We start from the raw sequence: 27,401 nt of genomic DNA, 5'->3' as shown, positions 1-27,401 counted from the left end.
AGCCGCAATGGCACTGTGCTAGTGACTTTGCGCAGAGCGCCGTGCAATAGCACCTTCTAGAGATTAGCTGAGTTTCATTGGAATGTGTACAGTACTAGCCTAGTCTTGTGCCGACATCAGGACTCTCGAATGGTATCATAATTTCACGTTTCACGTTTGCAGCCCACTCAAGCCTTGCTTGAGTCTAGCACTGTTACATGTTTAGTCCGCAACTTATTACGCAGTACAACCAGGGCCATCAATCAAAGAGACCTAGAAATAAGTTTTGCCAGAGACTGTCACCTGTTTTTGCTTTGCACTTTGCAGTCACTGTGACTGTATTCTATATTTGTAAAGCAGTGCAGGATTTTGCACAACTGGCCTCTGGATTCTAGCATCCCGCTCGAGGCAAGTCTCCGGCATGCCACAACTGCGCAGTTGTAATTCTCATGTCTGTTTGAATTCATGGTAATGCAACAACTGAAATCCCCTCCCTTGTCACATAGAGCACGCCAAGAGAACCATTCTGCAACACTCACCCACAGCTTGTGCAGAAGTTCTGCAGCAGAACATACCCAAGGTTGCACTTCGGGCTTGTCCAAGGCTTGTAAAGAATAAGACCGCCACTGATGCCGGTGAACATAGTGTACAGGAACCGAGCACGCCTCTTAGTCACAAGAGTCAGCAGAGTTGCAAGCAGTCAATACCGCAACAAAACTGCTGCCCCAACTCGAAGCTGCACGGAGCGCTAGTGCTAGTAGGTATAACATGGTGGTACACGACCAAAGAATACGCAACAAAGTCTGCGAAACAAATCCTAGTATTTTCTCATGCACCTTTGACAGGGTCGCATCATTTCCCCTGCACCAGGAGCTCAATCTCCCGCGCGTCCACAGGGACGCCCGCGGAGAGGACCTCGGGGTCCGTAAGGCCCGTAACGGCAACGTCGTCCTCGATACGGACCCCGATGCCCGCGTACGGGCCGTAAAGCTGCGGGTCGTTGGGGATGTAGAGGCCCGGCTCTATGGTGAGCACCACGCCCGCCCGCATGGGAGCGTCGTGGCCGATGCAGCGCGTGTCATGCGTGTCCATTCCCAACCAGTGACCTGCGCATGGTGCAACTCCTGATCAGTATTCCCGCCGCGCAGTGCAAGTGTCCTCCTCAGGCAATAGCAGCGAGCAAGTTTCTCACTTCTGATACAGGGAAAGAAGAATGCAGACGTCAAGGCAGAGCGAGCGCCGGAGATGAGAGTAATGGCTGCTTCGCACGTGAACGTCATGCAAGAACAAGACAATGATGCCCCGGCCCAGGAGCAACTCCATGACCACATTACACGCATGTACAGAAAATAAAGCAGCTGCCAATGATTGAGCCATGCAGGCACAGAATGCAAGGCCCAGGGCGCGCGGCCACCAACTTTTGCTGAAGTTTCATGAAAGCAACAGACCACTGAGTATGAGATGTCTAGCAAAAGCCAAGCAGCAATGGAGCAGACTAGGTTTCATGAAGGAAAATGGGGAGTGAAAATTTGGCGCGCACCGACGGAGTGGGGGTAGACGGTGCGGTAGGCGTTGTGCGCGATGGCGCCGGCATCGAGGCCGGGGAAGAGGCCGAGGGAGGCAACGCCCTCTGACAGCAGCTGCACTGACATGTGATGCACGTCCCTCAGCGTCCGCCCCGCCCGGCAGATATCCAGGCATTGCCTACACAGCCAATACACAAGCCCACCTCATTACAATCGCCCCCTCTCGTGCTGTCGCAGCCAACTACTCTTGGTGGGCAACCCAAATGCTAACGCAGCGATATTGTGGCCCATGGGACGCGCAGCTTTGCACACCTCCTGCCACGGACCAGGAGTGCCAACTCTTAAAAGCCAATAGATGCACCAGATCCAATGCCGCCACTGTGGACCAGCACGGCAGTTGCCCCGTCTCCTCACAAGCATAGATTTGGGAGCCTCAAACTGAGCCAAAAACATGTTCAGCCCCATCCCCAGAACATGCACCCTTGGCACTTCCACAGCAGCCTCCAACCATGCGCCCTGTGGGCAGGCATCGCCGCCGCCCCGCCGCCAGAGCGAGTCCCTGCAGGGAGGCATCGCCCCTGGACGAATGGTTGTTGATCAAGCACGCACCTGTGGGTGTCCAGCACGATCTCATAGACTTCGCGCTGGTGGCGAGTGAACGTTCCGGAGACGGGCCACGTGCGCGTGACATCGCTGGAGTAGCCGTGCAGCTCGCACCCCGCATCCATTAACAGCAACTCCCCCTCGTGCACCCTCTGCGCGCATTCAACACGGGGTTGAAAAGTAGGGTACCCTCAGACCATGTCAGGCCTGCCCAGAGCATGTGCGGCAAAGTGGCTTGAGAACCCTAATCATCAGTGCTGGTGGGACCTGAAAGGGAGACACACAAGCAGAACAAGCTGCCAGACATGTCCAGACCAAGCTAGCTAGCTTTGGACACAAGAAATGAAGGGCCTGGAGTGTGCCTAGTGATGACCTTAAGGCCATTCCGCAAACAACTTTCAGGAAATATCTACTGGGCTTCTGTGCCAAGAACCATGCTGTAAAGAAGCCTCAAAGCCCTCAGCGCAAGGCAGCCACCTTGTTATTCTGCAGGTAGTGGATGATGCAGGAGTCCACCCCGCCCGCCACCACAACCGGGTACGCCAGCCGCTGCGCCCCCCGCGCCTTGCACTCGTACTCTGCGCACATGGCAATACAAGTTTGAGGACTCCAGGTACTTAGAGTATCACACTTCTTAGATATTGGCTGTCAAGGACAACTTTTGCCATAGGCGAGTGAAGGCATACTGAGGAGCTGCAGCTGCTAGAACAGCACTCGCAACGCAGAAACAGCACAGTGGCAATGCCCAGCACTTTCTGCAGTGGCAAATTGGCCAAATGGAGACATTTATGGGATCCAAGCTCTCCTCGAACACATGCCTCGGCTTGGGAGACTTTCATGCATTGGCCCGCACCAAAAGTTGCGCCGAGAAAGTGCTCGTCGACGCCCGGCCGCGTGAGCTGCATGCACCGCGTCAGCGACTTGGCCGCTAGCGATGCTGACTGCCGCATCAGGTCCAACTCAGCCGCCGACTTCTGCCACCTGCGCCCGCACAGCTTTTCCTCAGCGCCCCACATGCCTCCCCGTGCACATCCCAGGAGAATCTCACCAACACCATGAAAGTAGCATCAGATAACACAGCGCATGATGTTGAAGTTTCCTCCCAGACCATCGAGTGAGAACCCAGCTCAGAAGGCAACCGCGAGCTAGTCAAGGAAACTTCATGCATGCGCCTCAAGAGAAGGCGCTGTGCATAGACTCAGAGAGCATGGCCAACATTTCGCCACCGTCAGTCAGAAGGGGCAGAGAGGTAGGGCATGCTTTGTGAAGACATGCGCAGAATTCACAGCCGAATTTCCGAGATTGGGTCGGGCACGCCTCATTGGGTGCTCGACAAAGCATGCACAGAAGCCATAGCAAACAGCAACAGGAATCGATGTGGGGAACAAGTTGATTCTGTTTGATTGGGACTCAGGACCGCGCCTCATGGGGTGCAGCGTGGGCTTGAGCGGGTGCACTCTCCGCTGCTGCAGCGCTATGAGCATCGCCTGGTGCAGCCGCCCGTGCTCACAGGGCGCAGTTGTGCGCTCCTCTCCTCGGTCATAAAACACCGCCCCCGACACAGCCACCATCGCCTCCAGCTGCTGCTCCAGCTGCAGCAAGCAGAACTCAAATGTCAATTGGGTGAGGAATACAACAGTGTCGGTCCCTGCCTGATCATCCCTGGGAAGAAGGCTCCTGTAGCTGAGCTTCTTTGGCCTGCAGAAAGAGTTCAAGCGCTTGACGTCCTGCAGTCATATGATTTCAGTAGTACCATATTCCAGGTCAATATACAAGAGGGTGCCAGTAAGTTGCAGAAAGTACTACTTGGGTGGCTGAGCAGGAAGGTCAGGGGCTGTCGTGTCAAATTAGGTGACTGGAAGACTTGAAAGGTGTCCCCGGCCGCACCTCAGACATGGGGTACACTTCATCCGCCCCAAACACCTCAGCTGCCGCATCTGCATTCATCGGCGTCCCATTCCACGCCTCTGCCTGCAAATGGATACAAATGCGCCATTCACATTAACACCCAGAAACTGATGATATACGCAGTCTCACCCTGCCCTTGACAGCGCAGACATGTTGAATGAACAAATTACCAGAATGCATGCTGCAGTTGACTGCAGGAAAAAAGGGAACCTCTCAACAGGCCGATAGGTCAGCGCAGCGGACCTGTGGGTTGGAGTCCTGGATGAAGAGGGTGAAGTTTCCATCGCGCATGGGGGAGGAGGCCTCAATGACCGCCACCGCCTGCTGGTTTATGCCCGTCAGGTACAGGAAATCAGCGTCCTGCAAGCGCATGCGTCAACACATTAGCTGCGCAGATGGAAGGAATTCCAAGTAATTTGAAATACTTTCACCTAAAATTAGCTATAACACCGATAGCGAGGAGTGCACCATTGCTTCCAAGAGACACAGCTATCTCAACATGATCAGGCGAACGGCAGAATTTTGATCAGTGCAGTGCTAGGAGGTGCAGTACAGTGCCTGGCGGTATTGGTATGGGATTGCGCCGGTCATGAAGACTGGGGAGGCTGCAGGGACAACTGCAATGCCTCCAGGAGGCATGGCATCTGCCAGGCGCCTCCTTCGTGTGGCAAACTCTGCTGCACTCACTCCCGGCCACAGCTGGCCCTCCAAGAGAAGCTGGAGGCACACGTTCTGCTAGTCAAGGCCAAAGCAATCGCTTCCTGCTTTCAACTAGACACATGCAGTTGCAAAAAACGATCTCATGAGCTTACATCAGCATGTAAAATCACTGATCACTGCCAAGTGTCTGACAACAAGTGAACTTTTGGGGTTCCTATGGGCTCACATGAGGGTGAGTTTCTGGTATTGGTTGGCCGGCTACAACGCGCCCAAAGCGCCATAACTTTTGTGCTAGTCTGCCTACAGCTCCCGAACCTGCCATGCCGAGCAGACACTACTGCAAATGTTTCTGACTGTTCCCACTATGCTGAGAGCAACGCGGACGCTCGCCCCCGTCTTCCTGTGTTACGATGGATCCAGAATATCAATGCCATCATCCCACCGTCATCATAATGATACCGATTGTAAGCTTGCAGTGTGACGTTGATTTGTAGATCTTATAAATTGCTGGTCTTGCAAACAAATCGTTAGTTGATGCTGCTCTTTGAAATCAGGCAGCAGATCGAAGGCGACACAGGTTCATCTGTGTCTGTTTTGCATTGGCCTTCTAGCTGGTGCCTTTGCATCGCCGAAATTGTCATGTGTCTGCCACGCTGGCCTTTCAGCACGTGCGGTCACAAGATCGGTTCCTCGAGTCAGCTGCTCCGTCGAACGCTCAAACTATCCTTGGGGAAGACGTGTCTTCTAGTTCGATCGAACTTATTTCTGCAGACTCAGTCCATCTCCTTTCAGCAACCTGTGCGGAAGAGTCGCTCGGAACCCTACTACCTAGCTAGTTCGGAATTTGGAACTTAAGGAATACATTTAGATTTCTCGACGATTTAGCGATGCTTAGATGCATGATTTCACTATTGTAGCATCGATCTTGGCAGGGTGCGTTCTAAGTGTCTGCCTGTAGGAGGCAAGCACAGAGCTGCCTGCATTGGCTATGCTATTTCCCCATTAGTAGGGTCCATGCGACCACCAGATCTGCTACTGGTGCTACTAATCCTTTGCATTTGTTTTAAAACGGCCCACTTGAAGGTGCGATGCCTGTGAGCCAACCCCATGCTTCCTGAACACATCGTCCTCCTTCGACACCTGCAGCCTTCAGGCAATCCTTGCCATGCCGAGGTTTCAGTTACACGCCGTTGATCTCATACGAAAGAATTGTGCTCATGCTCGGACAGCCTGGGGGTTATCTGCGCGTGCTTGTGCCCAGGATGGGGAGGGCAGGCGTGGTGCCGAGGAGAACACCAGCAAGAGCTTGGACGTGTATTCGGCGCTGCGAGACCCCAAGACGGGCGACGTGCGCCTGTTCATGGAGTATTTCCTCAATCATCCAAATGAAAAGGAGGAGGGGGAACCGGACCCCCCGCCCAATGACACCTTCCAGGGCTGCGTCTTCAGCCGCTTCAGAAACTTCAGCGAGAAAGTGGAGGTCGAGGCAAAGAATGTAGGCATGCCTTTTGCCCTACTCAGCTTAAGCTACAGGACCACTGCTTGCTCGCATGCCAATCTATGCAGTGTGAAGACCTGTGCAAAGCAGCCCATCATTTGCAAGAACAAATTGGGGAGCGGAACGATTCTAATATGGCGAGTGGGATGACGTGTGCAGATCAGGCAGATGGCGCCCCCAGGCAACTCCTGGGTGGACTGCAATACGGAGGATGAGGAGGTCAAGTTTGTCAAGGTGCAGCTGAAGTCGGGGCACGTGCACCAGCAGATTGTCAGGGTAGGTCTGCCCATCCCTCCACCATTTCATTGCGGCTTTCTGTCTGGTTTCTTCATTACGGGCTGGGAAATGTCGCATAACGCCGAGTGCGTTGGCTTGGTGGCAAGTCGGTATTTCAAATACAGTAAAGCTGGGAGAGATGCTGACCTTCTGGGGCCAAAGGCTCTTGTGATCATTTGGTCAAACAGACACATCCATACAGCACAGATGCAGTGCAGGTATGGGTGCAGCAGTGACTGACTGCAGCGCTGATGATCATTGTTACCTGATGAAGTAGTCACTGACACAGGTGGAGGATGTGCCTACGGAGCGTGCTGGAGCGGTGGTGGCATGTGTGGCGCCACTCTTCTCACTACGGCCGGACATCCACCACTGGCTGTACTACTACACGCAGGTCAGCCTGTCCCTCCCTGCCTGTCTTTCAGTCCTCATCTATATATCAAAAAATTGGATAGACGCTCTCTGAACGAGCGTCGTTAGTCTGCTAGTCATTTGCATGTGTTGTGCTGTTACACCCGAAGTCCTGCTTCCACTGCTTCCACTCTTCAGGAGCAACATTCTGAGGCTATTCAAACCTGGTATTCTACTTAGCCCCGCCTAGCGGGGAGTGGTCCCAATACCGAGCACTGCACCCGTGGGGTTTTGGTCTCTTGCTGGGATCTGGCAAACCCAGTAACGGGAGGATATGTGGCAGCCTTTACCTGCAGCTTGCCTGCACACGCACCTTGCCTCCTGTCAGGAACACCGTGGGATAATATAACATAACATAACAACGAGAGTCTCCGGGGAATCTCTTGAATTTTGCATGCATGCAGCTGGGAGTATCGCGGTTCCACATGTACGTGCCGACGCTGCACGCGCATGAGCCGGTGCATTATGATGAGCCGCACGAGGTGTGGATGACTGTGCGCGGATTCAATTTCCGGATGGGCGAGACGCACACAGACCCGTTTCACCCCTTTGACCACCCGCTCGTGCACTGGCACCACTACTCGCCCTCCAACCGGGAAAACTACTTCGGCCAGGCGCGTGCCAACTGTCGCGCCCCCATCCCGGCATTTCCTTCTTGGAAATCTTGATTGCTAGGAGTTAACATGTGTAACTTGCTCGCTCCAGGAGATATGCAGGCATGCTGTGTAAGGTTGCATCAGGACTGTTGCGTTCAGAGACTTCACTTACCTTTGAAAGTGGCAATCTGCACCTTGGACAAAATGGAAAAGGACTCAAGTTGTGGGAGCTGGTTTGGTTTGGCATGGGAAGGATGCTCCGATTGGCCTGCTAGCACTATGCAGTTCTTTGCAGAAATTTAGTCTTTAAATGTGTGGACCTTTCAAAGGGATTTTAGCTCTGAACGGCAACCAGCGAGCCTGCTGTCCCAAAAAGCTGTTGTTGAAAGCAGGAGTGCTGAGTGAATAGTGCTTGCGTGCAGGTGCTAATGTACAACGAGTGCCTGCTGCGCAGCAAGTATGCTTACGACTACGCGATGCTGTTTGACGTGGACGAATTCATCTCCATCAACATGACCACCATGGGCCGAAAGAAGCCCGTGCCTCTGCCACAATTTTTGCGCCAGACCTTCCCCTCTAAGGTGCGCCCCAGCGTCCTTTGACTCTGTCTTTGAATTCTGTTGGGATTTCGACGGTTTCCCAACAGGGACTGCCTCATGCATGCTCCATAGCTGCCCTGCACTTTGCTGATGCAAGCTCTTGCCACCTGATTGAATTGGCAGGGTGTACTTTGGAGTTCGGCAGCATTGATGGTGCCCGGCAAAGAGCTGCCATTGTGCAAAGTCGGCGCGTATAATCATGGCGCGATACGCCTGAGGTGGAGGAAAGTTTGAGAATATATGTGCATACTTGACAGGTGGCGTCACTGGAGTTTGCGGCGTATGCTTACCCCAAGAACTGCCCGGCAACCACTACAGGCAGCTTCTTCGAGCGCCACAGGATTCGCGATAAGAACGCGCTGAAGCACCACATCAAGGTGGTGGTGAAGCCCAAGTTTGTCACCGAGGTCTTCGTGCACTTTGTCATCGCGGCGGCGGACGGCTGGGAGATCAAGCACGTGGTTCCGGTGGAGTCTGCATTCCTGAAGCACATCGTGTGGCTCTCGCCGATCCATGCGGTGTGCCGGGCGTATGTTTATGAGGATACCGGCCTGCCTCCCGGCGAGCCATGATTGACTGAGTGGTCTTTCAGGTTGAACGAGGGGATATATAGTCTGGATGGCAGCTATGCAAGGGCAAATAGAGCTTACTACTTTTGCGCCAAGTTTTTGGGAGCGGAAATCTGTACAGCAGCTGCTGCAAGGATGCATTACAATGTGGCTCATGTCGTGTCCGGCGTGTGGAAAGATTCTTGAGACTGACGCAGGCAGAGACATTGCGCTCTTGGTCAATTGACCACTGAGCGGCGTTCATTGTAGAGTGTGAATCAGGAACAGGCGCATTTGCTGCTCCTGGTTTTGACAGGACATGCTGGAATGGGATTAAGTGCTTACAACAGCATGACAGCTATCATGGCAGCAGCTATCACTGCTACTAACAGATCAGCGTTAAATGAAACGCTTGATCATCCCTGCCTTCTCATCAAAACACATGAGTGACTCACCTTCAAGGAAGACGCCAATGAGCCTATTTCAACTGTAGAAGAGAATGCAAGGCACCTAACATTGCAAGCATAAAGAGTAAACATCACTTCTGTCTGATACCATGCATGCCTGCATGTGTGTCCCTCTAAAGGCAAAAGTGAGATCCCATACGCCTGCCCTCAACAGTAAAAACATATCAAGCTCTTGAGGAATGTACCACTAAAAGCTATAATACAAATTCGCCTCTGGCAATAAGGGGTTCAGCAAAGAGATGCTGTCAAACATCAAATAAATACTTGGTGAAATAGTTGCAGCGGCCTGAGCTACACACTCTGTACCTTTCAGCGCAGGATTCAGGATGTGCTTGTGGGGTAGGTGGGATAGGGGTAAGCGGGATTGTAGCATGTGTTTGTGTCCGGCTCGTGCACAACATCGCTGCAGTCATCAAACTCCATCGGGTCCTCATAATTGCCCCTGAAGTCCCGCGGCTCGTCCTTCACGAATCTGCACATGGCATATGCAACCTTGAATAGCAAAAAAGCCGACACCCGCTTGGACAATCCATGACCGAGCATGAATGTATGCAACAGCCTTCTGCTGCTGCTTTTGCGGAAAAACATTGCAGACCTCAGAGAGCAACAGAGCAAAGCAAGTAAGAGACAGATGCCTCTCTCTGTAACGGGCACAAAGTGAAGGAAGGGCAGTGGTGGGTGACATGAGCACCTGTTGCCACCAAGGGTGAGCTGCTTGACGTGCTTGAAGAGCATGAGCTTGGCGTCCACCTCCCAGCTGTGGATGCGTGTGTCCCACTCCACGTCCGTCCGCCTCGGCAGGCAGTTGCGAAACGTGTTGCCGCGCACCTGAAAAGTGCATGAATGCTTGCTTACTGGCAGACCAACCTCAGATGCGTTTACTCTGCCTGGATGCTGCTCAGACTGCTCTGTGCTGTAGGACACCCTTCATTGCACCAGGGAAGATCATCCACAGAAGAACCCATTATTATCGCTTAGACTGATTGTCCCAGACATTCCGCCGTTTTGTCCTTGCCTGGTCGCTTTCTCGCCACAAACAAGCCAGAGCAGCTGGAAAACCTTTGCGAAGGACAACTCAGAGGACAAATAACCTCAAAACGAGTGCAATAAATACCAGGGAGACATCGCACTGGGTGCTTTATGCATGCGCGGGCGGCGCACCGTGACATTTTCAGAGCTGGTGACAATGAAGGGGGTCTTCCAGGAGTGGCTGATGACATTGTTCTCAATGACAATGTTGCGGTTGTGGTGGAATGGCGCGGGCGGCGAGTCTCCCTCGGCGGTTGTGCTGCCTCCAACCCAAATGCCGGGCGCGAGAGAATCGATTGTGTTGTTGCGCACGGTAACGTCGCACACAAAGCCCGCCTCCAGGCAGTTGTACTCTGGTGTCAGCTGCACTCCCGCGCCTGCAACACACAAGGACAGCTCCATCCTTTCACCTTGGTAATAAGCTTGATTGACCCCTGACTTGAAAATACAAGGTATTGCTCAATCAGGCCAGTCCAAGCAAAAACCAAGGATTGGGATTTTCAATGCTTGACCCAGCATTGGACATTATCGGTGACATCAATCTTGGACGACTCAGCTCAAGAGCTTTCTCATGTGCAGAAGCATCTCCACATAAGATTCATCACAAGCAACTGCATTTGAAGAAGGTGGTCTTGTTTTTCTTCTCCCTCTCAAGCGCATCACACAACATCAAGAAACAAACCTACAGGGGTGGAATGCCCCTACAAAACCCACTCCAGGCAGAATATCCCCCTGCATGCAGTGATTAATAGATTCCATGGCAGGTTTAATGCATGCACACACCCTTGAGGTGGGTGAATGTGTTGTCGGCGATGAGGCCGCGGCTGCCCTTGGCCAGGACGGCGCGGCCGCGCGTGTTGAAGACGCGGCAGCCGACCGCCTGGTACCCGTTGCCGCACCAGGTCGGGTACTGCACCCCGCACCCCTGCCCAATGCCACCCCACGACTCCGGCCACTCCTCCACAGTTATCTGCGCAGATACACTCGCGCGCATTCTCATTCCCCGCCACTGCTGTCATGACGGGTCATGCTGATACCATAGCCATAGCGCCATAGCCATAGCGCGTTTCAACTCCCCGCGACTGCTCTCACCACTGCTGCTGTCCTGTCCAAGGAAACCGGCTGTCTTCTCATGATCGGTGATGCTGTTGTCATGTCAAACAATGCAAGCAGTATTGAGGGTCAGGATGCTCGGGGCCAGGCGGCCGCTGCAGAAGTGCTGCAGTTGTCGGCTGGTGCCAGGCCAGGCCCCCAAACGCCCCTAAGGCCACCCCCTTGCTAATCTGCAGAGCGCGCTTGGAGCACTCTTGTGCCTCTAAAACAGATGCATGCCAGAGATGTTCTCAAGCAAGATGTCTGCAACCTTCCTCTGCTCGCCTCCTAGGCTCACAAAGATGGTGCACAATTGGGTGATTTGCACGCTCGCCTCCTAGGCACACAAATATTGTGCAAAACTGGGTGATTGGCACAAAAAACCCACCTTGGTGCAGTACTGCTTGTCGCCGTCGTCGATGCAGAAGTTTGGCAGCTTGGTGCCCCCGGGCAAGGGGTTGTCGCACTCCTCCACACTTGCAATTGTGGCGGTGCCCAGGGATGCACCCTCGACAGAGTACGCCTGCACAGGCTCCCCCTTGTCTGCCTTCATGTACCGCCTCACCTACGCAGTATCATTGCGTTGAACAAAATGCTATGTGCTCAAAAGATGCTGGACGAGCTGTGATGCATGCAATATAGGGCTCTCAGTAGGTGAGCTGGCAACAAGGCTCCTATGTAACTTTCAGCAGTTTGTGGGGTATTTGCCGGATATTAGGTAGACAAGCAGCTGTAACAGTGTTTGGTCACCTGCAAGACAATGATGTACTTCTCCTCTGGGCAGGCTGTTGCCACAGGTGAGAAGTGCCCAGTGACAGCGATGGCATCATCACCTGCAAGGACCAGCACAAACCTCAAGCGATGGTCATGTACTGCCTACAGGCATCAACCATGTTCACCTCTTGCAGAGCTGACCCTGCAGAACAGAATCCTCGGGAATATTCCAGCCCCACGGTGTGTGGCTTGAGTGCTGCAGGAAATGGCCAACTCGATGTGCAGCGGAAGGGTGCAGCAGTGCAAATATTGAAAGGCGTTGCTCAATCCGTTTGGAACCTCATTTGTTGATGCGAACATGACAGGAGGCAGGAGCGCACCGAGGCCGCCGAAGAAGCAGTTGATGAGGCGCGGGCCCTCTGCGTTGTCGGTGGCATGGATGCCGTCAGCGTTGGTGGACAGCAGAGGCAGCTGGCCGTCATTGCCGATCGGGCGCGGGTACGGCAGCAGGAAACAGTCCCTGGAGCAGAGTCTACCGCTATAAGCATGCAAGTGGGAATAAGACAAGGCAATACACGCCCTGGTGCAGCCTGGGGAATATCTACTGAAAGCGGATGGCACTGTAATGCCACCGGCACACCGGTGTTTTCCAATTGCACTGTGAGGATAATGCAGCGCAATGCATTCTTGTCCAGCTTCTTTGCAGGCTCGCAGCTGTGCCAGCTTCTGAGTCGCTGAATGCAAGGAATTCTGCTCCTGTCAAAATCCGGGACCCCAGAAATTTCAAGATTCTTCAGAAAGGGAGAGCTGACCTGTACACGTTGGCGGTCCCAAAGGCGTCGTAGAAGCCGAAGCATGAGGCGGTGTGGATGGTGGCAGCGTGCACCGTGCAGCGCTTGCAGCACTCCAAGTTGATAGCCGAGCAGCCGTCCGCAGAGCGCGCCTGGAGACATTTTGCCAGTCATGCAAGACAGTGCTTGCGATGCCCAGATGCCCGTGCTGGATGATTAATTATCTTTACCCTGCTGGTTGCATAGCTGCGGGCAGAATGCAGTAAGTTGATTACCCCATGCTAGCATGCTGCGAAAAACTGCCAGCTCTGAGGCACTCGGCCGAGGCAGGATCACACTCATGGATGCCTGACAGGCCTCACAGAGTGTAGCTTTGCAGGGGCAATCAGAGCGCAAGAAGCAAAAAGAACCAATTCAAAGCCCAGCTGCTAATTCAGTGCTTTCCCAGGCACAGCGGCCGCAGGGGGGCACGGCGGCTCACCGTGATGTAATCGCCGGGCCGAACGTTGTAGTCTTGTGTGTGGCTGAGCGTGAATTTGTACTGGTTCGGCCCAATTTTCTCCACACTGCGCGTGCCAAAATCGTGCACGTCCGGATCCTTCATGAGCCGCGTGGCCGGGTCCCAAATGATGGCATTTACGGACCCGTCCTTTAAAAATACCCTGTCGTTAGGGTAGCCGTCGTGCCCCTGCGTGCGACGCAAACACCCTTGACAAAAATGCATGCACAGCGGGCATGAGGCATTCAGGCTTGTCACCATCTTGTAGCCCCTGGACCTGCCAAAGAAACAAGAAACAAACAATAAACTTTGAGCAGAAATTTTGTGGCCAGCCTGGCAACTTGGAAGGATCCTATTGCCAAAGAATTGGCATGAATGACAACAATAAGCAAAACAAGACAGAAAAACAAAATACAGGGCAGGAAGTTGAACTCGCATCTGCCCTGACAAGCGTGGAAAGCCCGTTCTTTTGGAACAGAGCTCAGACCTGACACTTGCGACAATTCAACAATCTCACTGGTCCATATGATGCAAACTTCAATTACTTTCCTTTGGCAAGTCTAGTGGTCTGAGGAAAGAATTTGCAGGTGCAAGTTTGCAAATACCGGATAGGGCCTTGGCCTTATATAAAGCATGATCCAGGAGCGCACATGCCTTGGGATTCCCGGCCATGAGCACAAATTCGAGATGGGGCATACCACAATTTTAATTGAAGATTTTGGCGTGAGCCTGATGTGGAGGTCTAACATTAGATTAAGTTCTCACTGCATGATGTTAGATTCTACTAATGATGCAGGGACAATGATGCAGGGACGAAGGGACGCACATGGACGATCCACTCTAGCTTTTCCTCGTTGAAGGACACCAGCGTGGCTTGCGCAAAGCTCCAGCTGTCCAGGTTGTTGCAAACGGCAAAGGGCCCCCGCAGCTCAACATTCTCCCCATTGTCTATGGAAATGGCACCCTGGTCCTTGCTCTGCACAACCAACATCCCTCTCAGCTATGCACACTGCGCTCATGCTGCATGAATCAATTCCTATATCAACATGTCCCCCTGGCGTCTACAAATGCGCTGATTCTACTACAAGGGGCTTCGATGTGTGTGCTTCTTGTCACGACCTCTCGAAGAAACCATGCTTTTGCACAGGAATCATGTAGATCGAAGGCACAGGGAATGTTGCTCTGCCAACGGCAGTGGGATCGCAGCCAAGTAAAACTATGCTGGTGCATGACGGTTCCTGCCTCACTCGCCGGCACTCCTCAGATGAGGATGCAATGAGAGAAAAGTGAAAGTGGAGGCAACAAAGCACCGTGAGCCATAGGAAGGTGTTGCTGAGGTCCAGGACAAAGGGTGAGGTGCGGTCGTCCCCATCCTCGTTGCAGGCCAGGTAGAGGTGGGCCCCATACTTGCTCCCATCCTCGGGCGGCTTTATGTGATACTCGCCGGGAGGAATCCTTATGCCTGCATGCCGTCAGCGCACACCGTACTTCATTCACTGTCCTGGGTCTGCTTGCAATGTACTGCCAAGCCTCAGGCAACTCAGGGCTGTTTATATTTCACAACACCATTTCAGATGCCCTTATTGAATATTGAGGAGCTGCATAGAGTGCCTGTCTGACTGTTAGCAAAAGGCAGACACATGAGAAGGTCTCCCTACAGATAATGCCATGCAAGAGCACAAACTGCATCTTCAATGTTAACCCAAGACTATTATCAGGCGGTCTGGAAGTGAGTGTGTCAAACGCTAAGTGGCATCGCACCGTCCACGGCTTTGTTCTTGTGAGCTGCGACCCAGAATTTCCTGAAGGCCTCTCCGTCCAGATCAACGCCGCCGACATGGTAAGTGAGCATTCCCCGGCCTTGCGCTGCATACTCCAGAGGATCTGAGGGCTGAGACACGCTCGCCATGCCCAGTGACTGCGTCACCCTGTTCACCATGTTTGACCCCCACTGCCCCTGCGTGGCAGCAGCCGATCCAGATGAGCCAAGCAAGAGCATCCAAAGGAGATGAGGAAGTCGTTGTTGTTTGCTGCAATATAAGACGTATCTGCTGCAGCTGCAGCTTTTCAGCCCTTCACAGAGTCTCTGTGCATACGCGGCTGGTTGGTGTGAGATCAGTCCAATGCAAATTATTCATGTGCTTCACTTTTTGCCCTGCCGTGCCTCAAGCAATGCCACCGCCGAGACATAAATCCGATCAATGAAAGATTGTACAAAGAATCAATTTGAGAATTGAATTGCTGGACGCTGCATGGTGCGCACTGTCGCGTCTTGGTGACGTTGGCATGCAGGGCGCGATGGCGAACAAAACGTTGCCAAGAGGAGAACAGAAAGATAAGCTGGAGGTGCAAGGGCGTTTTTGTGGGATCAAGAAGCCTGCCTGAGGGTACTGCGACTGATTCCCGAACCACCCTGCCATTTTCGGTGAAGTGAGTAACGACGATCTCTCAACAGATCTTCCTGAGCGGCTGGTTCTTGGGCATATCCTGCTACTATCAGTAGTTTTGTTGCGCAGAACGAAGAAGATACTTTATTCACTAGAGTCCTTGCTCAGTCCGATGCACATTCGATCCTCAGGGTTCCGAAACAGGCAGTTCCGGAAGGGGTGACTGATGGTGCTGGCACAAGAAGCTGCCTGTGTCTCGTCTGTCTTTGCATATTGTCATGAAAGTTTTGTCATCTGGATGCTCTTGGTACATCTTATTAGCCCCAGGTGGCTGGATGATGTGTAACATCCCTACCTTCCTAGGAAGGCCTTCCATCCTTCCTTCCTTGCATGCTGTCCTTGTATAGCATGTTGTTTGAGAGAGTTTCGGAGAGGATCCTTTGCTCTGGATTGATATTAAATGGCCTGTAGGCTACGTCTGGGAAGTTATACTTACAAGCCAAGAACAGACCCACATCACGTGCATGATCTTAGATCAGGCCGATGTGCATCACTCCTTCAACCACAATTTGCCACTCAGCTAATTTGCAGGCTGCAGCGCGCTCAGAACGAGATGGCGCAATTGCTGCATTGTCACTACATAGCAGTGAGAGCTCGCCATGACCCATGACAGCCAAAGTATACTGGTCTGCAAAGTCTTGCTGAAATAATATCCCATAGGACACTTCTGAAACCTCTTGCCAATTGGTTGCGACATGTTTAAATCTATACATGATAAGCTGATGCCTGTCTCCACTAACACTTGTGTGCAGATCTGCAGACCTGCAGCAGTATTAGATTGACTTCTGCTTCGCTACAAGCACTCTCTCTCATGAGCCCCCTCTCAAAACCGCGAAATCAATATGCGAAGTGAAGGCCAGCCCCTAGAAAGACAGCTTCTTGATCTTGAGACCCTCAAATAAGGCAATTGCAGAGATAGCACTCGAAATTGCTCCGCTAAGGCGCTCAGCTGCTGTTGCATCTAAGATGATCACATCATCACAGCAAGCTAGCTGGCGACATGCTCTCGCACGACAGCAACTTGATTACCAGCATCAATAGACAGTTCACGCCGATATCTTTGCTGGATGTGTGAAGTCATATGGCTGCTGGCAAGCGTGCAAGCCTCGCTGCCAGGCTGCGGATGGCTGCACTGCACTCAACTGAGCTAGATTACTGCATGTTTGGCCCACACAACAGCCCGCTGTTGCCACCTACTTTAAGTCTCACTGGCAAGATTGCTCCTGCCATGTTCCTATCCAACCCTCCTTTTCCAACCAACGCTCATTCCTTCTACTGGCGCAACCAGCACATCCTTCCTCCATACCCCAGGGGCCAAGGCCAAGCCCAGCCTGGGCCACGGTGCACTTCTGCCATGCTGCGCTAAGAAGCAGGCCAGCTGCTCCCATGTGACTGTAACTCAGCACGTAGAAGGATGTGATGAGAGAACGGCGTCCCCTCACACCCTGTGCTGACAGTCACACTGATGGCAAAAAGGAAGGCCCTCAGGCCTCGGCCTGCTTGGCCGGCTCGGATGGCGCGGCGGCCGCGGATTTCTTCTTGGGCTTGGGGCCGAGAGCTGGCAGGCCGCCCTTAGGCGCCTCCTCCTCGGCCTTGCCATTCGCCTCCTCCGCCGCCGGCTTGGCCTTCTCGGGCTCCTGTGGAAACAGACGACACATCAGCCATGCAAGATGCCAACCACTGGCTTTGTAAAGCTTCACCAGAGACGTTGGTGTCAGCAGCTCCTGTGGGATCCCACCCAATGCCCAGACGGTCTTTGAGTATCACATCGAAGCAGGCCAACCATGAATGCGTTGCGCCCTCAGATGGGTCACATACTTGCACATGATGCTCAATGGGCGATCGGCATGGATTAGATCCATGCAATCTGTGAATCTGTGTACTTAAGAGGTCCACCACAGAATGCTTCAGACAGCCACACCAACACAAGCTTTGGGATACAGGAATGTGTCCCGCCGCTAGATGTAGTTCCTCCACCAGATCAAAGCTTTTGATTTGGAGCTATGGGTCCACAGGATACAGGTGCGGTTTGTAGGTGAGGCATAAAGGGAGGGGCAGCACCAACCTTGATGGGGGGCAGGTCCAAGTGCTCGACCTGGGTGTGGTTGCCCAGAGCGGCGCGGATGTCGTTCTCGGGGCAGCCGGCAGCGCGGAAGTTGTCGACGGCCTGGTCGAGCGTTGCCTTCCAGTCGGCGCGACCGGCGGCGGCGTACATCTGGCTGGCCTCGTACAGCAAGTTGCCCCACATCACCATGCAGTGCGCCCACGGGTTGTTCTCGTCCTCCACTGGCTGCCCCTCCTGCACGGGGGGATGCACCGCTGGCTCAGCGTTTGAGTTTAGTACTTCAACTGCAGAGAAGGCCTGGACAAACAGCCCCAGCCACACCTGTCCTCCAGACCCCTGGGACAATCATTTGATGCAAGTTAGGATCAGCTGGTCAACGAGGAGCAACGAGGAGCCCTGCATTATGTAGCTTGTTAATGTCACAACCTCAGTCGACTCCCAATGAGTGAGAATGCTGCATGCTCTTTCTGTTGTATCTTCCAAAGAGACATCTCTCAGATTGTCGATTGACACTCTTTGCTTTGGGCTGCAGAGGTGAGAATTGTAAAGCATCTTTCAAGTAGCCTCAATGAGAGAAGTCTTTGTGCAGGGAAGATACTGGGGCAGATTGGGGCAGAGAACATTTGTAGCGAGCAAACAAGCAAGGTAAACACACCTGGACGGGCTTGAGCTTCTTGCCCTTGTCTGCCTCGGGCAGCTGGTCCAGCGCCTCCTGGAACTTGGCCCACGTGCGCTCAAAGTACGGCTGCGCAGCCTTCAGCTTCGCATCCTGCACAAAAACGTCACCCACCCTTACATCGTGCTGCCCTGACATTCTATGCCTACTCAAGGGAACACATCTGCTCATTGACCCCTGCCCAGACCATCTTTCCCAGCAAAATGTCGTCAGAAGGATGGGGCCCCACAAGTAAATGACCCACAGCCTCCCCAAGGATGACCAGAACGCACTTCTCTCGGTAATCATTGACGCAAATACATGGACCTGGACACAATTACATGGACCTGGCATGGCGCCACAACCAAAGAGTACAAGCATGAGACTATGTTGTTTGCCAATCAGGGCATGCACAGAAAACGTGCAGGTCCCAAGCCTGCAAAACTCAGCCCGGTGTGGGGATGAAGCCGATGGCTGCGCACCGTGATCTTGGCGAGGGCGGCCTTGAGGGCGGCCTGCTGCTGCTTGTTGGCGGCCTCCTGTGCGGCTTGCACCTCCGCCTCGCTCTTCTTCTCAGCTCCCTCAGCCGGCTCCTCCGCAGGCCTGCATTGCGCCCAGGAAATGTGATCAAGGGTCTGGCACAGGACTGCTGCAGCCTTTTCTGCAGTGCTCACAAATGATTAGCAGCTAACTGCTGGGCCAACCATGCTGAGATGCTACTCAGCCACCATCACTGAAACAAGGCAGCAGCCCCAGCCAATGCTTTGATAATGATACCCATTAGTACTTCTGTACCGTGACAAAGATTGTCATGTCAGGAGATTTCCCATTGTTGCTGTATCTTGACAATAACTGACAGAGCCATGCCAATAATGCCATCGTGATGATAATCGTCTGAGGAACTACAGGGTTGAGGATGAGGAATTGCAGGGAGGTTGGGGCGCACTGTGGGGGCGGGACGGCGAGGCCAAGGGCGAGCTTGCCGCGCTCAAAGTCAAGGTTGCCCAGGCTGACGTAGGCGTCGTAGTAGTCCGACTTGATGCGCCGGCTCTCCTCGTACTTCTCCTGCGCCCTCGCAAAATCCGCCTCCGCCTCCTCCGCCACCTGCGGCAGGCAAACACCGCCCATTATTCCACGCTTACAAATTGGATATGCACACATTGACAGAAAATTTTAAAAATGCACAAATTTTTATAACATCCAAGCAAAGCTCACAGTGACAGCTGATTTGCGTGCATGTGGAAAATGCACGATCTGAAATTGCACTGCAGGTGTAGACTGCCCCAAGGCAGTCTTTGCGCCCTCGCAGATCATTTCCGAGCATGCAAATGCCATTGCCCATCAGCCATCAATCAGCTTACACTTGGTAGACAGCTAGCCTGTGGCCGCGTTCGGCCAGCTGCAGTCTGTGGATGGGTCAGGGAGGTATGATTGCTTGCACAAGCGGGCGGAGGTAAACCAGAAGAGCACACCTCGGAAACGTTTTGGCCGGCGGCTGCGGCCTTGTCGATGGTGCGCTTGCCCATGCAGAAGAACACGTTGCCCCACTGCAGCATGCCTGCAGGCAAGAACATCCAATAAATTATCAGCAACAGCTGCAGTCGGCTAGCTGTGCTGTGTCGCGATTGTGTAACTCATGCATGACACACCCAAAGAAGCTAACAGCGCTCGCTTCCGGTACCTGACAATGCCTGCAGAATCTTTGCAAAATAACCAGGTTTGCACCAAGAAGAATGCCAACTCATAAGAGTCTACATAGCGAGATCACAACATTCTGCAGACATTGTCAGACGACAAAAGCACGCCTTGTTCTGCTACTTTGTGCAACCCTGCATCTATTACTGCATGCGATGTCTCTGTGAAACTCTCAGCTGACAAGCAACACGCATAATGTGAGCGCACCGTGCGCTGAGACCTCCTGGAACTTGTCGGCTGCCCCGTCAAAGAGCGCGGGTGCCTTGTCGCTCTGCACCGCCGTGTCCAGCGCCGCCTGTTTCCAGCACCACACCACATGAGAACAGACACTGCAAGCTGCAATAGTATCACCTGATTCCACATTCTTGCATGTCCTTGGATCCATTCAAGGCCTGGAATAATACTGCAGAGTTCTAGTGGACAAACAGCCTTTGCCAAGGATATACTACTGGGCACACTGACTTGCCTTTGGTGCAAAACACATTGTGGTCGGTATTATGCCCACAGCCGAGGGTTGACTGCCCCTAACACATAATACTTCAGGAATGCATAAAGGTGCCCCTTGGGCGGACGCCTTCTAGAGCGGCATGGGTATTTCTCTGGCACTGCCAATAGCTCCGAGGAGTCACAATATCAATTCCATCCTGGTCCCTTGCGAGGAGCTCCAGGGTTGGTTGAACTATGGCCTCCACGGGAGTATGAGGGCAAAGAGATGCAGTTTGACTTGGATAATGGCGACGAGTGCTGGTGCGCGCCTGCAGCTTCTCCCAGGCGATGTTGGTGAGGTCGAGGTGCTTGTCGGGGTCAACGCCCAGCTGCTCCCGGAACAGCTGCGCAAAGTCCACAATCCACTGGTCGATTTCGAACGTCTCCTGCTGCTGTTGCTGCGCTGCCGCGCTAGACTCGGCCGCCTTCTTCTGCGCGGCCGCCAGCTGCTGGGCCTGCAGCTGGCGCCGCATCTCGTTCAGCTGCGCCAGCATGTACTCCTCCTCCTGGGGGGGCTTCGGCACCTCCTCCTATGGAAGCAGCATGCACGCTGTCAGCATTACATGCACTGCCGTCTTGCACCACCACAAGACACGCTGTTGACAAGGCATGGACTGCCACCGCACACATGATGTCAACAAGGCATGCCTGTTTCTTTTGGGAAAAGGGCTTAAAGCCACCGCTGGTGATATTAGATCAACTTTATTCCCCTTGTGAGTGCCTCTCGACATTTTGTGTCTCGAGCTTTCTAGAATTCTACAGGGATTGTGCATGGAAGGCTTGTAGGATTAGCAGACAAAGCATTGCACTTCAATCAGCATGACCCATATTTCCTGCATGGTCACTAGAGAAATTGCGAAAAGCTGGGCATGCATGCAGAATACAGTAGCAACTACATTCTGGCCGCCGACCAGTAATGTCTCATGACTGCCCAAACTTCCTTCTGACGGGTGTCACAATCATCCCACCAATGAAACCATGCAGCGAATTTCTCTCACCGCATCAAGAAGAGAGAAGTCTGCATTGGTCACAGGGCAACAGAGAGCGGCTTGGGGCGCACCTCTTTGCAGCGCACGAGCTGCAGCTTGACGGGGTGGCCGGCGAGGAGGGACTGCAGGGGCAGGCCCCGCGTGCCGTGCCCCGGGAGCGATGCGCTGCGCTCGGCCGCCTCCATCGCGTCGTTCATCGCATGCTGCAGGTCCGCCTTGTCTGTGACCGTGATCAGGTCCGCCTCCCTGCGCAGCACACGGTGCACACCTGACGGCTCGTTTGCTTCATCATTTCATTCACTGAATGTCCTTATGCATCCAAATTTATGACACTTTTGCTGTGTGTGCACTGCCTTCAGGCAGGATGCGAAGAGGTGACCGGCTGCCTTGAATTTTTTCAAGGCAGAGGTTTAACTGTCGTTATATTGGAAATGCCACCAAGTTGCCCAGAGTCCAATGCAGAGGGAAAGAGACTCTGCTTGGAAGAAGACAATGAGAAGAAGGGAGTGGGGGCCTCACCGGTCGAGGAACTTGACCTGGAAGGGCCACGCGCTGGGGAACTTGTTCTTCACTAGCTCCAGCAGCTCTGCGTATGTGAGCGTGTTGGGCAGGTGGATCACCCTCGTCTCATTCTCAAAAGACACCTTCCCCTGCACACGCACAAGCCATTGTGAGTGTCAGATGCCTTGCATACGAAGCCCCAAATCCCGTGCTGACACCATGCATGCATGTCTCAGGAAGGGTGCAGTAGCTCCTAGCCTTGCTTCACGACACCATGCATGTCAGCCTCCGATAGAGTGTACAGCTTCCACTCCCTGCTTCCTGACCCAGTGCATGCGTACCTCTGAAGGAGTGACCTAGATTCAATTCTAAATCCTGATCCCATGCATGCATGCCTCTGCAAGAGTGCACTACAAGCAAATTCTGCTCCCTGACATAATGCATGCATGTGTCCGGGAGAGCAGATTTAGATGCAATAGCATGCAAACACCAGTTGCAGGGGAGGCAATCCATTGTATGGGCGAGTGAGTGCACTCACTGTGAACACCAACAGCTGCTGGCGCTGCTTTCCAAGCTTCCTGCCTGCTGTTCCGTTCGCAGCCAGGACACCGCCCTGCCTCTTCCCTGTCACAATGTCTCGCAACCGCTTCTCCGACTCCTGTGCACAGCAAGCAGGCATGCATGTTCAGCAAGCTGCACCCAATCTAGTTTGAGGAGCGACTCTGCCCATCGGAAGCACTGTCATGCATGGCTTGAGCTTATGCATGTCAAGCCATGGCATCTGCTAGAGCACGAGAGCTACCCTTGTGGACCTACAAGAGAACCACTAAGTACAGGATTCTAGCAAAAGCAAAGTCCTCCCATGCCTAGTATGTTGCTGTCTGTGGGGCAGTTTTGGAAGGCACACCTGGATCTCGGGGTTGGCTGTGTCTGTTTTGTTGGCCTTCTGGATGTCTGAAAGAGCCTGTTTGAAGTGCCCCATCTGCTCGTAGGCCTTAGCGCGCCTCACTAGGGCCTTGTGATAGGCGGGCACTGCATCTAGCGCTGATGAGCACTCGTTGACAGCTTCCTTGTACCTGTTGCCATAAATGCAATGAATGATATGTCGCAGCAATTCATGCTTCATGTTCAGGCTTCCATCGTGGCATCTTGCGACGCACCAGAGCAATGACCCCGTGCAGGAGAAAAATACAGCACAAAACAGCGTTCAACCAAGCTGCCCGTTGTTTTCTACTGATGTGATGATGTATGATCTGCACATATCATTGTTTGGATGAGATGATGGTGTAAGATACTAGTGAAGGGTTCACAAAAGAACCTGCAGCTTACCTCTGGAACATCATGTAGCAGGCAGCCTTGTTGCTGTGCAGCAGGGCAATGTCGTCTTTGGTCTCGACATTGGCAACCTTCAGTGCACGATCGTAGGCCTCCAACGCCTTCTGGTACTCCTTCCGGCCAAAAAGGCGGTTGCCCTCATCCTTCAATTTCAGCATCTCGGGAGACCCCGCCTGTGAAGACAGCATGAGCCTCGATTACGGTTGAGTGCGATTTAAAATAGCCACTCCTCAATGAGTTTGACGATGCACTTACCAAGAGGTAACAGATTGTTATTTCAGAAGACACCGTCCTCAGCTTCTTGTCTAAGAGAAAAGTGACGAGGATTACAAAAAGATTTGAATTACTACCACGAAAGCCTCAATTTGCATTACAAACCACGATACATTCCATGCAGTATCCATGCGCGGTAAAAGATCATTGCTTTAAGACAGCATCCCAAAAGCTGACGAACTAGTGAGCCACGACGATACTGTAAAACTCGTTCATCATTTATATATCGTGATGGTGTTATAATATAATAATAACGAGTTATTTCTGCTTTGTATCAGAAGAGATCCTTTACTTTTTCTGGCAGCCAAAGAAAAGGTCACTAGTAAACTACGTAGTTGTCTAGGGCTGGGAAAACACTCCAGAGAAGGCTGCGAACTCGCAAAAATGCGTACCTCCGCTTCATTAGAGTTAGCAGTAGGACTAGACGTCACTTTGTTGCGAATCTGAGCACTCTTCTTGCCCATGGTCGTGGTCCCCAGAAAGAGCTGTCACAGTCCCAATACGGTGACCGTCAACTAGATGCGATCAATGCGCTTGTAGCTTGAGAACTACCTACCAAGATATCCCAGATTGCAATTGTGCCCGAGATAGCTGTCAAATTTGATGCAGGCAAAGGACAGCAAACAGCCAGAAAGTCTGCTGGGGGCGGTTTTGGGCTCCGGGGAAATACCACATCAGCTCTATCCGTTCCATGCCTCTTTAGGCCCCCAACGTCTGACTGTGCACACTCCGTGCATGGAAGGAAAAGCTTCAGAAATTCCACAGGAGTTGCACAATACATTCCTCTGCTGCTCCTTAAGTCTTGAATTGACCCAACTTTCCACAGCCTGACTCAGCCTCAGCTGCAGAGGCTGCCAGCAGTAGAGCCACGGCGCCGGCCGGCCATGGCCATGGCATACCTGCCAGGCTGCCGACCATGTAAAACTGATGTAATATTGATTCGATCAGCCTCAGTGAGGCTGATCGAATGGATATGTATATTGTGCTTGCAGCAACGGAGGTGAATGCTCCAGGGAACGTGTAGCAATACATCAACTCTCTCACAAATGCTGTTCAAATTATGTAAAACCCATAAACTCAGCTCTTCGCTGTCAGAGTGCTAGGTGCCACTTTATGTCAGAGCTCACCCAAACTTAATGTCCAATATCTCAGAGGCTCACAGCCAATGGTGAAGCCAAATGATTAGGTCTCTGGTCCCCCGTGCTATTGCGGTGACAGCGGCTGCCTGGGTCAGAGCTGCTGGGGCTCTGCTGACGTGGCGGCCTCCAGGTCATTGTAGCGCACTCTCTGGGGCGTTCCCTCTGCATTGCTGCCAGCCTCCAGCAGTGGTAGTATGGGCTCCCCTGCCTTCTGGCTGGATATGGACGGATAGCTCAGGCGGTAGAATGCATACGCCAGACCCAGCCCCAATAGAAAGCCCGCCGTGACATCCTCCCAGTGGTGCCAGTAATCCTGCAGGGCACCAAGGTCAATGTCAGACTGGTGCACATTGCAATGCATCAAGCTGCTGGCTTCCCCGTAATATGATGAGATGTGCAAGTTGCAACCCTTTTCCTTATGAGCATCTCATCTCAGCAAGTCAAACATGCACCCAGAGAGTTGCTGCCCTGAACAGAGAGCTTACAAAACAACCAATTGTACTGGTGCCATCATGACTTGCCTTACTAAAGTTGATTTGTGTGCATGGTCAAAAGAGGGAAGAGTCACCTGCAGGCGGGTGATGCCGATCCAGACGGCGCCACCAAGGGGCACCAGCGATGCCGGCAGCCGCCAGGAGTGGCCGCTGCCGTCATAGATCCTCAATTTCCCCGCCAGCCAAAACGTCAAGTACCCCAGCCCCGACGTGCTCCACGATGTATGCCCTGCGTGTGCCACCTCACAATTCCATCCAATGAATTTTGTGTCTTGAGAATATGTGCATGAAACTCTGCAGATCCCTCTCCCTGCGGCAGTGTGGACGCGCCCTTAACAATCTCCCTCCAGGTTTGCAGATATCTCCTTGAGAGAAGGACTTAGGATTCTTGATATGCAATACAGTCTGCTCAAATGCCAATACGCTTCTCTACCAGACCATGCTACGCCACATGATTTGCTCATGCCAAGAAACAAGCCTGTAGGGCCACCTTTGGGGTGAAGGCTCACCGCTGGGGAAGCTCTTCCGGCCCTCTGCTGGATCGATGGCATTGGTGCTGCAGAGCGCCTCCCCCGAGTCCTCATTCCACTTGACAAGGCCGTCCGGCCAGCACTGCATCATGAAGTTCGGCCTGGGACGGCCCACCTGAATGCACGCAGAACAGTACAATTTCATCTAACCTCAGTAAAGCCATTTGTGCCCCGCCAGTGCAAAGCCAAACTACAATAACTTTCAAAATCCCTCCTAGGAGCGTTAACAAGCATGTTTCAATTATAGCAGCAGGGCGCAAAGCACATCATGCCTCAGCACAGGAATACTGGTTTTGTCAACAGTAATGACAAATGGTAGAAAGAAAAGGGAGACAGCGGAAATGATCATTGCATCGCAGCCAGGGAACGAGACGCACCCCAAGTTTGACGAGGTTGGTGATGAGCGCAGTGGTGATGACGCACATAAGGCCATTGAGCACCGCATTGTGCACCTCCAGCCGCGGGGTGTCCGCGATGTGGAAGTACGCTATAAAGACTGCGGCCGGCCCACACAGAGAAATGACTGGCACACTCCAAGAGGGGACGCTGTCTTTGTGCAGCGGGTAACTGTACCTCCAAAATTCCTGCACCAGAGTCAGACATGCGGGATTGGCACACACCGGCTCCAGCATTCACACTGGCTCCAGCTCAGATTCATACTCTCCGAGGCATGCGAATGCATATCTGAATAGCAGCCCTGGTAACTGCGACACATCTCAGCAATGTGAAAGGGGGAAGAGCAAGGCAGTACAGCATGTCAGGGCAGTGCTTCAGAGCTCACCGAGTCGTCCCTATGGAAAATGAATCTAGAGTAAGGTACTGAGGTCTCCGAAATAATCAGCGCAACTGTGAGGCCAAGAAGCACAACGTAGTCCACAATATAAAACCTGCGGGGGAAATGAGTTTTAACTGTTTCTCATCGGTTACTGCCAGTGTGAAATACTGCTACTATTAAACATGTCCAGTGGGCGCTTGCTAGCAAAACACAACCAGGAAGTAGGGCACCTGAGAATCACACTCCAGGGCGCTTTGATGCCGTTTGATGCACGCATCTTCCTCTTTCCAGCAGCGTCCTCAGGTATCAGAGATTCGATCTCAATGGCCAACGGCAATTCATCCAAGGCGGTGCCTCTGCTCCCTGTGGCATCGAAACCGGGACGTCAAAGTGTCTTTGTGTATAAATAGCAAAAGAGATTATCAGCGGAATAGATATCAAAAATTCTCAAAATTTGACATTCCAGAAAGCCAACTGCAACGGCTGTGGAATTGAGGGGAGGATCAGAACTGATGCAACTCTTTTCTGTGGCACAGATAGGTTGAGACGTTTGTGACCTCTTCTAGAACAGCTGAAGGTACCAAGTTGCATCCGTTGTGCAGATGCCAGCGTCGATAGCTGCCCAAAACGTACTCTTGTCAAGCGACACCAACGTCATGCAGAGGCGTTTCTCACAATTCTGGGACCTAAGTCTTGATCTGGCAGAGAAACATCCCCACTGATATCTGAATATTTATGCATGGACAGAACTTTTCCCATCCGTTCCCCCTTGCTCGATTCCTTCAGCAAACCAATGACAGAGGCTGACGTCACTCGAGCAA

General features: G+C 52.9%; 5 protein-coding genes across 5 annotated transcripts; 1 reads left to right on the top strand and 4 right to left on the bottom strand.

Moving 5' to 3' along the window:
* Positions 1–182: 182 nt before the first annotated feature.
* Positions 183–5,260, bottom strand: COCSUDRAFT_66933 (Creatinase/aminopeptidase). The gene is made up of 10 exons (XM_005646015.1): positions 4,903–5,260; positions 4,575–4,733; positions 4,260–4,376; positions 3,996–4,079; positions 3,519–3,700; positions 2,962–3,089; positions 2,586–2,686; positions 2,115–2,260; positions 1,520–1,683; positions 183–1,085 (listed from the first exon to the last, which is right to left on the bottom strand). The coding sequence occupies exons 1-10, from the start codon at positions 4,996–4,998 to the stop codon at positions 832–834; spliced, it is 1,431 nt and encodes a 476-aa protein (XP_005646072.1). The 5' UTR covers positions 4,999–5,260; the 3' UTR covers positions 183–831.
* Positions 5,261–5,690: 430 nt separating this feature from the next.
* Positions 5,691–8,628, top strand: COCSUDRAFT_43235 (hypothetical protein; the record flags this gene model as incomplete). The annotated part of the gene is made up of 7 exons (XM_005646014.1): positions 5,691–5,759; positions 5,938–6,171; positions 6,334–6,450; positions 6,740–6,844; positions 7,266–7,424; positions 7,880–8,038; positions 8,314–8,628. 7 exons carry the CDS (start codon positions 5,691–5,693, stop codon positions 8,626–8,628), a joined length of 1,158 nt encoding a protein of 385 aa, XP_005646071.1.
* Positions 8,629–9,392: 764 nt separating this feature from the next.
* On the bottom strand, positions 9,393–15,135 carry COCSUDRAFT_56741 (pectin lyase-like protein; the record flags this gene model as incomplete). The annotated part of the gene is made up of 12 exons (XM_005646013.1): positions 9,393–9,543; positions 9,763–9,899; positions 10,233–10,477; positions 10,884–11,070; positions 11,581–11,757; positions 11,943–12,025; positions 12,287–12,426; positions 12,719–12,849; positions 13,179–13,385; positions 14,023–14,172; positions 14,507–14,658; positions 14,958–15,135. 12 exons carry the CDS (start codon positions 15,133–15,135, stop codon positions 9,393–9,395), a joined length of 1,938 nt encoding a protein of 645 aa, XP_005646070.1.
* A 1,992-nt stretch (positions 15,136–17,127) lies between these two features.
* On the bottom strand, positions 17,128–24,236 carry COCSUDRAFT_66932 (hypothetical protein; the record flags this gene model as incomplete). Its single annotated transcript, XM_005646012.1, has 14 exons — positions 24,035–24,236; positions 23,364–23,542; positions 22,942–23,110; positions 22,573–22,692; positions 22,053–22,183; positions 21,605–21,779; positions 20,688–21,074; positions 20,266–20,353; positions 19,836–19,921; positions 19,310–19,467; positions 18,846–18,966; positions 18,364–18,477; positions 17,709–17,942; positions 17,128–17,280 (listed from the first exon to the last, which is right to left on the bottom strand). The coding sequence occupies exons 1-14, from the start codon at positions 24,104–24,106 to the stop codon at positions 17,128–17,130; spliced, it is 2,187 nt and encodes a 728-aa protein (XP_005646069.1). The 5' UTR covers positions 24,107–24,236.
* Positions 24,237–24,380: 144 nt separating this feature from the next.
* COCSUDRAFT_66931 (PAP2-domain-containing protein) lies at positions 24,381–27,273 on the bottom strand. Its single transcript, XM_005646011.1, has 7 exons — positions 27,138–27,273; positions 26,811–26,943; positions 26,587–26,692; positions 26,183–26,389; positions 25,785–25,920; positions 25,350–25,504; positions 24,381–25,094 (listed from the first exon to the last, which is right to left on the bottom strand). The coding sequence occupies exons 1-7, from the start codon at positions 27,169–27,171 to the stop codon at positions 24,873–24,875; spliced, it is 993 nt and encodes a 330-aa protein (XP_005646068.1). The 5' UTR covers positions 27,172–27,273; the 3' UTR covers positions 24,381–24,872.
* Between the last annotated feature and the right edge of the window lie 128 nt (positions 27,274–27,401).

The sequence above is a fragment of the Coccomyxa subellipsoidea genome, assembly GCF_000258705.1.
Source record: "Coccomyxa subellipsoidea C-169, whole genome shotgun sequence".
NCBI lineage: Eukaryota > Viridiplantae > Chlorophyta > Trebouxiophyceae > Coccomyxaceae > Coccomyxa > Coccomyxa subellipsoidea.
The sequence above is the reverse complement of the archived record's forward strand: the minus strand, read 5'-3'. Positions and strand labels throughout refer to the sequence as shown.